The sequence below is a fragment of the Neoarius graeffei genome, chromosome 11 (genome assembly GCF_027579695.1).
Source record: "Neoarius graeffei isolate fNeoGra1 chromosome 11, fNeoGra1.pri, whole genome shotgun sequence".
In the NCBI taxonomy this organism is placed as follows: Eukaryota; Metazoa; Chordata; class Actinopteri; order Siluriformes; family Ariidae; genus Neoarius; species Neoarius graeffei.
Window position 1 is genome coordinate 20,750,280 of NC_083579.1, and position 12,913 is coordinate 20,763,192.

The window sequence follows — 12,913 nt, forward strand, 5'->3', positions numbered from 1 at the left end:
ACCGGAAAAGCTTTAGTGTTATTCTAAGGCCTTCACTGACAGAGACCCAAATGCAGATCAGATTGACATTTATTTTAGTTCTCAGTCAACAAAGGCAGAGCAGAAAAATGCTTGCAGTTCAATAAATTGGCACTGGATCCATCCAGAAAAGTTATTTATTTATATATATATATATATATATATATATATATATATATATATATATATATATATATATATATATATACACACACACACACACACACGTGACAGTAAGAAAAGTAGCACACTTAATTCTTAAATTACATCTTTGAGCTGCCAGGATGAGTAGGATGCCAGTGTATTTGTATATTTGTATCATTTTATACATACAACTAAATTGCATATCATTAAATTGAACTAAATTACATATCAGTACATATCATTTTTGTACATTTCACTGAACTCGTAGATTTACACCTGAGTGTTTTTTTTAACCATCCACTTCCAGCCTGCCAGTACAACCAACCACCATTAGTAGGAGAGGTACCACACCATTCCAAAATGTTTGCAGTTCAACAGTTTGGGTACCACACCATGCCAACATGTTTGCAGTTCAGTGGTTTGGCACTGGATCCATCCAGCCAACAAAATCAAACAAAACGGCTCAAGAAAGCAAAAAACTCCAAACTGGTTTTCAGGTTCAAAGTCACTCACTGAAATATTTCCAGTCCTCAAAAAATCAAAACACAGGTTCCAAACAGGTTTTCATATTCCAAAAGGCCACTCATAGATCAGAATAACCTCCACAGGCAAAAGTCCAGGAACAGATATAAGCAGAAGCAAGGTCAGCTGCTCATAATACACCTATAATAGCAGACAGAGACATAAATGAGGGGCGGAGCAGACACCCAAAAGCACACGGTACTTAAAAACAAACACCAGCACTATAGCAGCCACCCACGACAACCAAAATTACTAAGAGTTATACTTTTTATATTATTATGTCTGTAAACATGTGACTACCATCTTATTACAGCTCCAACATAGTTTTAAAAAGAGAAAGTGTTAATACTCACACTCACTCCGCAACCGCTGAGCTGTATTCGTCCGTGCTTGCGCTGACTGGTTGTTAGCATAATTAGCATGCTTGGAGGAAAAGTTCCGTTTGATGTTATATTACTTTAAAACTGCAACGGTTTCTTTGCAAATAAGGCATACAGCCTTTGATCGGACTTCAGCAAAAATATATTTAGTTGTCCATTCTTTATTGAACACCCTGCACTCACTGTCCACTTTTCTTTTTTTAGGACCACTCACTGTAAAGTTTTATCCTGTGTTCTCGAGATAATCAGTGGCACGGGTGCCAGAATGACTTCCATGGCACGCGCTGCACCACTCTGCAAATGTAATCTCGCGTGAATATGACTGACTGGAAAGACGGATCTCTAGAACACCTGTCTACGTGATAACACTGATGCTTATAGTTTATAGAGCTGCTCAATCGTGTTTATATGATTGTCTTCCGCGGGCCGGATTAAAAACGCCAACGGGCCGGATGTGGCCCGTTGGCATTTTTAATCCGGAAGACAATATGATTGTCTTCCGCGGGCCGGATTAAAAACGCCAACGGGCCGGATGTGGCCCGCGGGCCGTAGTTTGCCCACCTCTGATCTAAAGTATGGCGGAATGTTGACTCTAAGCATTCAGTTGCCTGACCAAGTTCTGCAGGGGCTGACAGTGACCCAATCAAAATTGATAACTCTGGGAGATCATTTATAAAACTCTGTGTAGTAGTTGACGTGAATGTACATTTAATACAGTAGCATGGTGAGGTGCATACATTAATACTCAGACACATTTTGAATGAGATGAGATAATGATCTGAGATAACTTCAGACTGTGGAAGTATGACTATATTTTCTACGTTTAACCTGAATGTTAGTATTAGATCGAGGGTGTGGCCACAATTATGGGTCGGTCCTATGACATTCTGATTAATCCCTACTGAATCTAAAATGGACACAAACGCTGTTTTCAAAGGGTCTTCTGGGTTATCGAAGTGAATATTAAAATTTCCGACAACTAAAGCTTTGTCTAAGGAAATAACCAGATCTGAGATAAAATCTGCAAATTCAGAAAGAAACTCAGAATATGGCCCCGGGGGCCTGTAAATAATAAGTAACAGAATTAACTGGGTAGACCTATTTTTCAAGGCTACATACATTATATGAGTATGAAGAACTTCAAACATATTCAATTTATAACCAGGTTTGTGTGTTACACCTAGATAATCATTATAAATAACCGCAACGCCTCCTCCTCTGCCAGTTAGACGAGACTGGTGTATATAACTGCATCCAGGAGGACTCGTTTCATTTAATGCTATAATTCATTTGGCTTAACCCATGTTTCAGTTAAACAAAGTACATTAAACTCCTTATCAGTAATGAGTTCATTAACCATTGTTAGTTAACATTGTTTAGATGTAAGAGATCTAATATTTAATAGCCCCACCTTTAGATCAAAGGTGCTGGCAGCAGCTGTACAGTCAGTATGATCTAATTTTATATTGATTAGGTTGCTGGAACAGACTCTCTGAATATTTTTACCCTTTTGTTTAGCTCAGGGAACAGACACAGTCTTGATGTAGTGGACCCTGAGTGACGACTCTGTGCAGCTAGCAGACAGTCAGTTTAGCCTGTTCGTCTGCTCCCTGGCCTTGGCTCTGGATTGTCAGAAATTAACTAGGCGTGTTCTGAGACTATGACCTATGCTGCAGGAAATGAGAGCAGCACCTTCCCAAGTGGAACGGATACCGTCCCGCCCTTACAGGCCAGCAGTGCCCTCAAAATTAGCCCAATTATCTATAAAGCCCACACTGTTTCAGAGAACCACCTGGACAACCAGCAATTCAACGACCATAACCTGCTGTAAGCTACATCGCCACGCTGCATTGGGATGGGGCCAGAGCACACTACAGCATCGGACATCGCCTTCACTAATTTAAACACCTCTACAAAGTTACTCTTAGTAACCTCAGACTGACTAAGGCGTATATCATTAGCTCCTGCATGGATAACTATCTTTGAGAACCTGTACTTGCCTAGGACTCTAAGATTACCTGCTATGTCCAGCACCCTGGCTCCCCGTATACACCTGACTAAAGCTGCTGGTGCCCCTAAAGACTGAGCTAATTTCATGTGCCGTATGATAGAGTCCCCTATAACCAGAGCTCTTTCAGGTTTCTCAGTGGGTGCATCACTAAGGAGAGCAAACCTGTTCGACACGTGACGCGGAGAGGAGTGGTGCTCCCGTGGGCAAGCCTCAGCGGTAGCTTTGGCTCTACGCTTATGCCACTGAGTCGTCACCCATTTGCCCCGCTGTAAGGGCTCTAATGCCGGAGTTGGGGGATTACTAACTCCACCTAGGGCATCCAGACTTTCCCCTACAGAAACTACACTGTTCTCATTCTCACTGGCCTTCTCTAAAGCCTGGACACATGCTTTTAGCACTGTAATCTTCTCCATCAGAGAGCTAACTAATCTGCACTTATCACAAATAAAGCTATCGCTCGTGACGGTGGAAGAATGACTAAACATCCTGCACTCAGCACACTGAACAGGCTGAAGGTGTGCCATGATGAAAAGATTCACGTACCCTTAATCGAAGATCTGTTGATATTAAAGCAGATCCGATGTAGATGGCCTCCACTTGTGGTCTTTATGCAGGAGGAGAAAAAAAAAAGAAAGCTTCTGGTCTCGGTATTCTTCTGAAAAAAGAGAGAGAAAAAACAGAAAAAGGAAAGCAAAAGTGGAAAGTATCACAAGGAAAGCAACAGTACAATAAAATGAAGAGGATACTGGAAAATTATTAGCTTCATCATTGTGAAGTGAGAATAGGGATCACAGTTTGAAACTTTCAATAGTTTTTTTTTTAATTTAGGCTTTGTTTGTTTGTTTGTTTGTTTGTTTTATTTCAGTTTGGTTTTAACCATGATTGATATTTTCCAGAACTTTATCCCAGATTTGTTTTGATAGTTCCTCTGGATTGATATTTTTCTCGAACTTTATCCCAGATTTGTTTTGATGGCTCCTCTGTTTTTGTGATGCTCTTTGATTAAAGGGGACACTTATCAATTATTTTAAATTTTTCCCCAGAGATGATTTTGCAAAGTTTGCAACTCTTTTTAATTGAAAAAAAAGCACTGGTTCTTTTTTCTCGTGCTGTTTTAACATGGTATGAAAACCCTATCTAATAAGATGGCTGATTTTGTGGATGTGCCTTTAAATTTAAATATATAAGTTGCTCTTCTCTGATTGGTATGTGTGTGGATTACACTTAAAAGATGTTAACCTAAGGGTTAAAGTCAAACTCTTCTTCTAATCTTTTACAGATTTTAACATGTTAAATTATACCATAATATCAGTATATTGTTGCCCTGAATCAAACAGGAATTTGCACATGGAAATAGATACTTAAATTTTATAAGGTTGCCAAACATAATCATCTTTCTTCTTTGCTCCACAGGCTCAGCCAGTGCCAGAGGAAATTGTGTGCAGTATGATTGATAACCGAGCCTCATTCAGCCCCATTGTAACCATAGAACCCAGGAGAAGGAAGTTTCATAAGCCTATCACCATGACAATCCCTGTCCCACCCAGAGCTAAAGGTAAAGCTAAAGGACATAAAGGAGGCACTGTTCCCTGCTTGAGACTGCTCTGCAGCATCACAGGTACCTAGAGAGAAAAGAGGCAGTTGGTCATGAGTGTCAATTAAATGAGTACATTTAAAAAATATGAGTGGGTTTTAATATGCATGAAAATGTTTTCAAATGAATTTTTTAGTTTCAAACTTTTGAAAGAGGAAGGGATTGTGTTGATGGGCTTGATTACTACAACAGTATTTGAGATGTGCTAATTTTACAAAATAGCGATAGTGCATTGCATATGCATTTAAACCCCTTGAACTTTTCCACATTTTGTAGTGTTATAGCCTGGGATTGAAATGGATTTAACTGAGGTTATACACCATGCAATTAAAATAGCCCATGATATTGAAATGGGCATAAAATATAATTTTCAAATTGTTGCAAATAAAAAAAAAATGTAAATGTTGTAATTGCACAAGTACAGTGGTGCTTGAAAGTTTGTGAACCCTTTAGAATTTTATATATTTCGGCATAAATATGACCAAAAACATCATCAGATTTTCACACAAGTCCTAAAAGTAGATAAAGAGAACCCAGTTAAACAAATGAGACAAAAATATTATACTTGGTCATTTATTTATTGAGGGAAATGATCCAATATTACATATCTGTGAGTGGCAAAAGTATGTGAACCTTTGCTTTCAGTATCTGGTGTGACCCCCTTGTGCAGCAATAACTGCAACTAAACGTTTGCGGTAACTGTTGATCAGTCCTGCACACCGGCTTGGAGGAATTTTAGCCCATTCCTCCATACAGAACAGCTTCAACTCTGGGATGTTGGTGGGTTTCCTCACATGAACTGCTCGCTTCAGGTCCTTCCACAACATTTCAATTGGATTAAGGTCAGGACTTTGACTTGGCCATTCCAAAACATTAACTTTATTCTTCTTTAACCATTCTTTGATAGAACGACGTGTGTGCTTAGGGTCATTGTCTTGCTGAGATTCAGTTCATGGACAGATGTCCTGACATTTTCCTGTAGAATTTGTTGGTATAATCCTGAATTCATTGTTCCATCAATGATGGCAAGCTGTCCTGGCCCAGATGCAGCAAAACAGGCCCAAACCATGATACTACCACCACCATATTTCACAGATGGGATAAGGTTCTTATGCTGGAATGCAGTGTTTTCCTTTCTCCAAACATAATGCTTCTCATTTAAACCAAAAAGTTCTATTTTGGTCTCATCCATCCATAAAAATTTTTCCAATAGCCTTCTGGCTTGTCCATGTGATCTTTAGCAAACTGCAGACAAGCAGCAATGTTCTTTTTGGAGAGCAGTGGCTTTCTCCTTGCAACCCTGCCATGCACACTGTTGTTGTTCAGTGTTCTCCTGATGGTGGACTCATGAACATTAACATTAGCCAATATGAGAGAGGCCTTCAGTTGCTCAGAAGTTACCCTGGGGTCCTTTGTGACCTCACCGACTATTACACGCCTTGCTCTTGGAGTGATCTTTGTTGTTCGACCACTCCTGGGGAGGGTAACAATGGTCTTGAATTTCCTCCATTTGTACACAATCTGTCTGACTGTGGATTGGTGGAGTCCAAACTCTTTAGAGATGGTTTTGTAACCTTTTCCAGCCTGATGAGCATCAACAACGCTTTTTCTGAGGTCCTCAGAAATCTCATTTGTTCGTGCCATGATACACTTCTACAAACGTGTTGTGAAGATCAGACTTTGATAGAGCCCTGTTCTTTAAATAAAGCAGGGTGCCCACTCACACCTGATTGTCACCCCATTGATTGAAAACACCTGACTCTAATTTCATCTTCAAATTCACTGCTAATCCTAGAGGTTCACATACTTTTGCCACTCACAGATATGAAATATTGGATCATTTTCCTCAATAAATAAATGACCAAGTATAATATTTTTTTCTCATTTGTTTAACTGGGTTCTCTTTATCTACTTTTAGGACTTGTGTTAAAATCTGATGATGTTTTAGGTCATATTTATGCAGAAATATAGAAAATTCTACAGGGTTCACAAACTTTCAAGCACCACTGTATTCACAGCCATTGATTTGAAATCCCTGAATTAGTTCTGGTGTAGCCTGTTTCCATCAGAATTCACATGACATCCACCTGTGTGTAATTACAGTAGGGTGACCAGACGTCCCGGTTTTACCGGGACAGTCCCGATTTGGGGTTGTGTGTCCTGAGTCCCAACAAAAGTCTGTCAGGACACGGATATGTCCCGGTTTTCGCCACTCGCAACGTTTGCGACTGAGCAGCGTGGGAATCATTAGTGGAGAAATGTCTGCATTTACTATTTTGATGAATTGACAGGAATCGCAAACTTTCCTGGTTACTGCCCCCTGGCCCTGTGGCATGGATGTTTATTTAGCCACATTATTCCAGACAACAGAACGTGTTGCCATGCAACAATAAAATAAACATTAACTGGCGCGAATGTTCTTTGTCTAGCAGCTAGCAGCAGTAATGCCGCAGCAATTATGCCGAAAAGAAAATGTACCTTTTCCAAAGATTTACAGGGCACCTACCCCTTCCTCCGAGAGGTGCAGAACAATGCGCACAAAGCCTACTGCACACACTGTAAATGTTTTGTTCTTGTACTGAGTTGGGTAGCCTATGTTGCAAATGATGTGCGCTCCTGTGGGGGCTTTCCTCGGGCTGTCACCCCTCTCCTCCTTTTATATCCTCCTTTATATTCTCCTCCTGAGAATATTGTGTATATTCTCAAATCACTTGTCTCTTTTTTGTTTCTGTTTAAAGGGCTGATGACACGAACATGACTCTATGCAATTTCTTAAATAAACTATACAACATGGCAAACATGTTAGATTTCTGTTATAATTACGTGAAAAGAAGCTGTTGTTATGTGAATATCCAACTTTTAATTGCGCAGCGCAAGAAAACTGGGTCCGTGGCTTGCGGCCATGTTGTGACGTCAGCGGAAGAACACGCTGCGGTTCACTGGCTGTTCTACTCTGGTTCTACTCAATGGAAATGGCACATGAAAATGCCAGTGAACTCTCTAGTGCTAGCTCTTCCTCTTCTGGGAGTCTAGAATTGTGTTGATCTCGTCCGAATAGAATCTATGATAGCCTACCCTCTTTACCCTTTGCCTCTCGTTGCTAGGCGGCAGTTACATGAAAGCCGCAAGCTTTCACAAGCAAATACATGACTGATATCATGCTGACTTTATGATTACATTTATGATTATCATGTAGAATCTATAGCTCTACGTATCTTTATCTTATGTCGTTTCACAACACATGTTCTGAAAGGAGGACTGTCTTTGGATCCGGCATAGCTACTAGTAGACCCCCTCCGGAATACTGGCAGTGTTGCCAGATTGGGAGGTTTCCCGCCCAATTGGGTGGTTTCAAGTGCATTTTGGTGGGTTTTGAACATATTTTGGGCTGTAAAACTTCAGCAGTATCTGGCAACAGATACTGCTGACGTTTTCCAGCCCAAAATATGTTCAAAACCCACCAAAATGCACTTGAAACCGCCCAACTGGGCGGGAAACCTCCCAATCTGGCAACACTGTGTAGGCATTTCTGATGGTAGTAACACATGTTTGTGCTGAACTGAACACCCAAGAGATTCTTTTAAGCTGGGAAGGGTGTCAAAACAATCCAAATCGAAGTGTTCAGAGCACAGGACGGATGTTGGTGAGGGCTCCCACTTGTCACGAGTGCGCCTGACTTGCTTCACCCACTTGGCATGCAGCTCGGGATCTCTGGGAAACTTGAATAAACTTACCCCATCCTTGTGGGTTTTGGAGCAAAAGCCGGCAACACAACGTGAAGGCATAATAAATAAATAAATAAATAAATAAATAATGTATAATAATGTATAATAAAAATACTAATAATGATAAACTGAACACCTGTCGCATCAACAACAAACTGGTAAGTTAGGAGGAAGGTTCTTTCGCTGACGTCATATAGCTCCTCCTCCTCCTTCGTCTCCTGGGTGCTGCAGCCCCGTCAAATTTGCCCAGATAGCCGCGTTTTTTATCATAACTTGTAAAATCGGCGCCTTCGTGAATTAATATATGGATCATCGGGAATTACTTTTTATATTATAAAACATCGCCAAAGATGTCAAAAACGTGTCATCAGCACTTTAACATACCATTCTGACAGTTTGGCCATATTGCTGTGTTGAACAGCTTGTTGCACCTTCCATTAAAGTGTTCACTTTTGTACACATCTTCTTGCTTTATTCATTCACTTGTGGGGAATGGTTAGTAAGGTTGATTCTGACCTAGGCTATGTTGAGGTCACATATCTACTTTTTAAGTTCATGCATACAATTTTCGAGATATAGCCTACATGTGCATATGCATTCTTCTTGGTGTTCTCACAAACAGGTGAAATAAATCAGTTTAAATTTGGCCTATGGACATAGCCTGGCCTATTCTCAGCCATTACAAAATCTGTTGTCTGACCATAATTTAACTGATTTGTATACCACTATGCTACTAGATAACAAAATGCATGTTTGTTTTATTTCATGTGAGATGTTGATAAATGTGAGCTTCAACAAAATGATAAGAGCACCTCTCTGAGTGTCACGTTTACATAAAAAAAAGGTGTGCGTGCACGAGCATGGTCGCGCGCAAAAGTGTCCCGGTTTCAGACTAGGGAAATCTGGTCACCCTAAATGACAGGGCTCGAAATTCTTTTTTTTTTCACCAGCCAGCTTGATTAGTTACCTTCCAAAGTAACTAGCCAAACAGAAAATTAACTTGCCAAAATTTTTCATGTATGAATTTTACTTCTGTCAAAAATAACACAAAAGAGAGTAGTTACAATTGTTCATGACTAATGTGCATTTATTTCAAGACCCGAGTATTTTGATAGGTTTTTTTTTTTTTGCACACTTTACAAACTGGCATTTGCTGTTCCACGTCATCCTCGCGATATCCAAAAAAAATGCCAGATGACTGACACCTTACTAGTTCTTTTAGGAACCAATTTGTCTGCTTCCATTTTTAATTTGTCGCTGAAATTGACAGAGCTTACACGGTAGCCTATGCAGTACCAGCGATTGCACGAACTGAGTCAGCGCTGTAAACCGGAACTAGAAAATCTTCCCGCAAGCAGTGTTGCCAGATACTGCTGACGTTTTCCAGCCGGAAATATGTTCAAAACCTGCCAAAATGCACTTAAAACCGCCCAATCTGGCAACACTGACCGCAAGTTCCTTTCAGCATCTAGATGTCGCCCGGGATTGGTTGGCGAGTGCGTGACGTTATTGTTTTTTTTACCCTTAGGCAGCCTCTCAGGCAGTCGTTACTGCCTGAGGGATAGGGAGAAAACCACCGGAAAAGATTTTAAACAAACACAAAACAAACGCAAGTCGGCAGATGACCATAAAATACTCGATAGTTCATCTCATCTCATTATTTCTAGCTGCTTTATCCTGTTCTACAGGGTCGCGGGCAAGCTGGAGCCTATCCCAGCTGACTACAGGTGAAAGGCGGGGTACACCCTGGACAAGTCGCCAGGTACTTGATAGTTACGATATAATAATTTTATGTATCTCACACAGAATTTTCGGAGATATATCGAGTATATTTGATATATCACACAGCCCTAGTCTGAATCTTCGCTTCATATTTTTTATTTTCAACTAGCCAGCCGGGCTGGCTAGTGAGAGGAATTATCCGCCAAATTAAGTCGCCTCAGGCGACCAGACCACTGCGAATTTTGAGCCCTGAATTATCCTGTCATACCACAATAAATATCCCTCTTTCTGAAAGGTCACACAGTACGTGAGAGAACATATCTTAGTGAATAGTATCAAATAGTATATTGACCAAGGAGCAATCAAAACAAATCTGGTGCAAAGTTCTGGAATGAATGTATAAAGTATGAATCAAGATTTGTTTATAAAAATGATAAACTTTGAACATCCACTGGAATTGCATTAAATCTATTGTAATAAACTGAAAGAATACAGCACATCTGGAAAAATGTTCCCAGCCTGAGACGAAAAATTTTATTTTCATTTTAGCACAAAGTTTAACTGAAGCCTATACTGCTGGAAACACCATCCCTACAGAGAAACATGGTGGTCATAAGATGATGTTGCAGGATATTTTTTCCACAGCAGGATTGGGAAACTGGTCATAGTCATGAGTAGTATGGTGGCTGCCAGTGGCGCCTTTGTATGCCTTTGACTTGGCCATGTTGAGCTGTGTACTTCATAATTCAGCTATTATTAGCTTAATTCACCTGCAAGAAAGGATGATTTTGGAATACTTATGGAAGCAACTCCAATGTTAATTAGTTGGAGACAAAATGAAGCCAAATATTGGGCAATCCTAGAACAAAACCTGGTCCAGTAAGCATAAAGTAGAAAGCATACTACCACACCTAGTGGTTCAAACCCAAGAATTCTTGAAACCATGAATATGGTACAATGGCTCAGTAAAACCCCATGCCTCAATCTGATTAAGCATCTGTGAGGAGACTTGAAAATTGCTGTTCAGTAACATACTCATTCCTGTTTGAAAGAATTTGAACAATTTTCCCAAGAAAAATGGACAAAAATATTACAATTCAGGTATGCAAAGCTGATAGAGACATAACCTTGCAGCTTTATATGCTGCCAAAGGTGGTTCTAACAGATATTGACCCAGGGGAAGAATACTTATGGAAGCAACTTTGTTTAATTACATTTTGCGTCACAATAAAAATACCTTCATAATTAAGTCTATTTGACAAGCAGGTAACACTACAAAATGTGCCAAATATATATTGTGAATGTGAATGCATTTTCCAAGACATGCAGACAAAAATCTCATGATTTTTGATTCCAAGACAGGGTGTGAGCTTGCGTTTTATGATATCCCGTGAGTATGTTTTTCTTATAAAAATACTGTGTGTGTGCATGTAGGTGGCACTTCTCCAGCTCAGTGGGAGGATATCACTGGCACGACTCCACTCTCCTTTATCACTGACTGTGTCTCATTTACCACAAATGTTTCAGCCAGGTATACACAGAAACATAGTCAATTCCATAATTATTGCTGTTCATTTTTTTTTTTAATTAAGATTCAGATCTGGGTGGCACGGTGGTGTAGTGGCATTGTTGCCTTACAGCAAGAAGGTTCGGGTTTGAGCCCCATGGCTGGCGAGGGCCTTTCTGTGCGGAGTTTGCATGTTCTCCCCGTGTCCGCGTGGGTTTCCTCCGGGTGCTCCGGTTTCCCCCATAGTTCAAAGACATGCTAACTGGTAACTCTAAATTGACTGTAGGTGTGAATGTGAGTGTGAATGTGCCGGCCCTGTGATGACCTGGCGACTTGTCCAGGGTGTACCCCACCTTTCGCCCGTAGTCAGCTAGGATAGGCTCCAGCTTGCCTGCGACCCTGTAGAACAGGATAAAGCGGCTAGAGATAATGAGATGAGAAGATTCAGATCTCAGACATAACTATGGACTTATTCGCTACTCAGACAAGATGATATGGTCAACTCTGTCTAAAGCCTTGGACAGTTAAAAGAGCTGCACAATATTTTTACAGTCCAGTGGCTCAATAGCAACCTGTTTTTATTTACATTTTCACAGGTGTCCCAACTTTTTTTTTTTTTGACGCAGGGTTATGGTTTAAAAATCAGCCTGTAGTTATTAATGACCAAGGATTCCCCTCCTTTCAGCAAAGAGAAAACATAGGCAGATTTCCACACTATATGTGAGGAATCTTATTGTTGGAGAGGGTCTGATTAAAAGAATAAGTTATAGGTTCTGCTATGAAATCCTGCACCTAACTTGAGAAAGAAAGGAACAAGCTCGTCAGGACCTGTGGAATTGTTAGGTAGGATCCAGTTGCTTTAAGGCTCTATGGACCTCAAATCATATCAAGAGGAGTAAAATTGAATGATTGAATTACAGTATTAATTGGAGTTGGTGAAGGGTAAGTACTCTACTCCTTTGGCTGTTTTGGATATGGATGTAAAGAATCAAATAAGCAATCTGAGAAAACAAAATGTTCATTAGGGATGTATGATTTATTAGTCAGAGTACATTAATCTTTTACAATATACCAGTAGGCTGTTAACTCATTTGTGGTTACATTCCCATATGAAGTTTTACTTTCCAAAATTTCTTTGGATCTTTGAGGTTCTAGTGGTTTTAGAAAGGTTTGGCCTCAGATTTGACCTTTTTGATGAGAGAAGTAAAACAACTTTGGAGCTGTCTAAAATCAGCCAGTTAGTCTGAGATTTGGATTTTCTGACCTTAGCTCACTCAACATCCCTTTCTT

General features: G+C 40.2%; 1 protein-coding gene across 1 annotated transcript in view; it reads left to right on the forward strand.

Moving 5' to 3' along the window:
* The window catches only part of LOC132893630 (ankyrin-3-like), a 336,414-nt gene that overhangs the window by 135,795 nt on the left and 187,706 nt on the right, over positions 1 to 12,913 (forward strand). The window contains exons 7-8 of the mRNA XM_060932777.1: positions 4,489 to 4,693; positions 11,551 to 11,647. Coding sequence (XP_060788760.1) covers positions 4,489 to 4,693; positions 11,551 to 11,647 — 302 coding nt within the window. The remainder of the gene's footprint in view (positions 1 to 4,488; positions 4,694 to 11,550; positions 11,648 to 12,913) is intronic.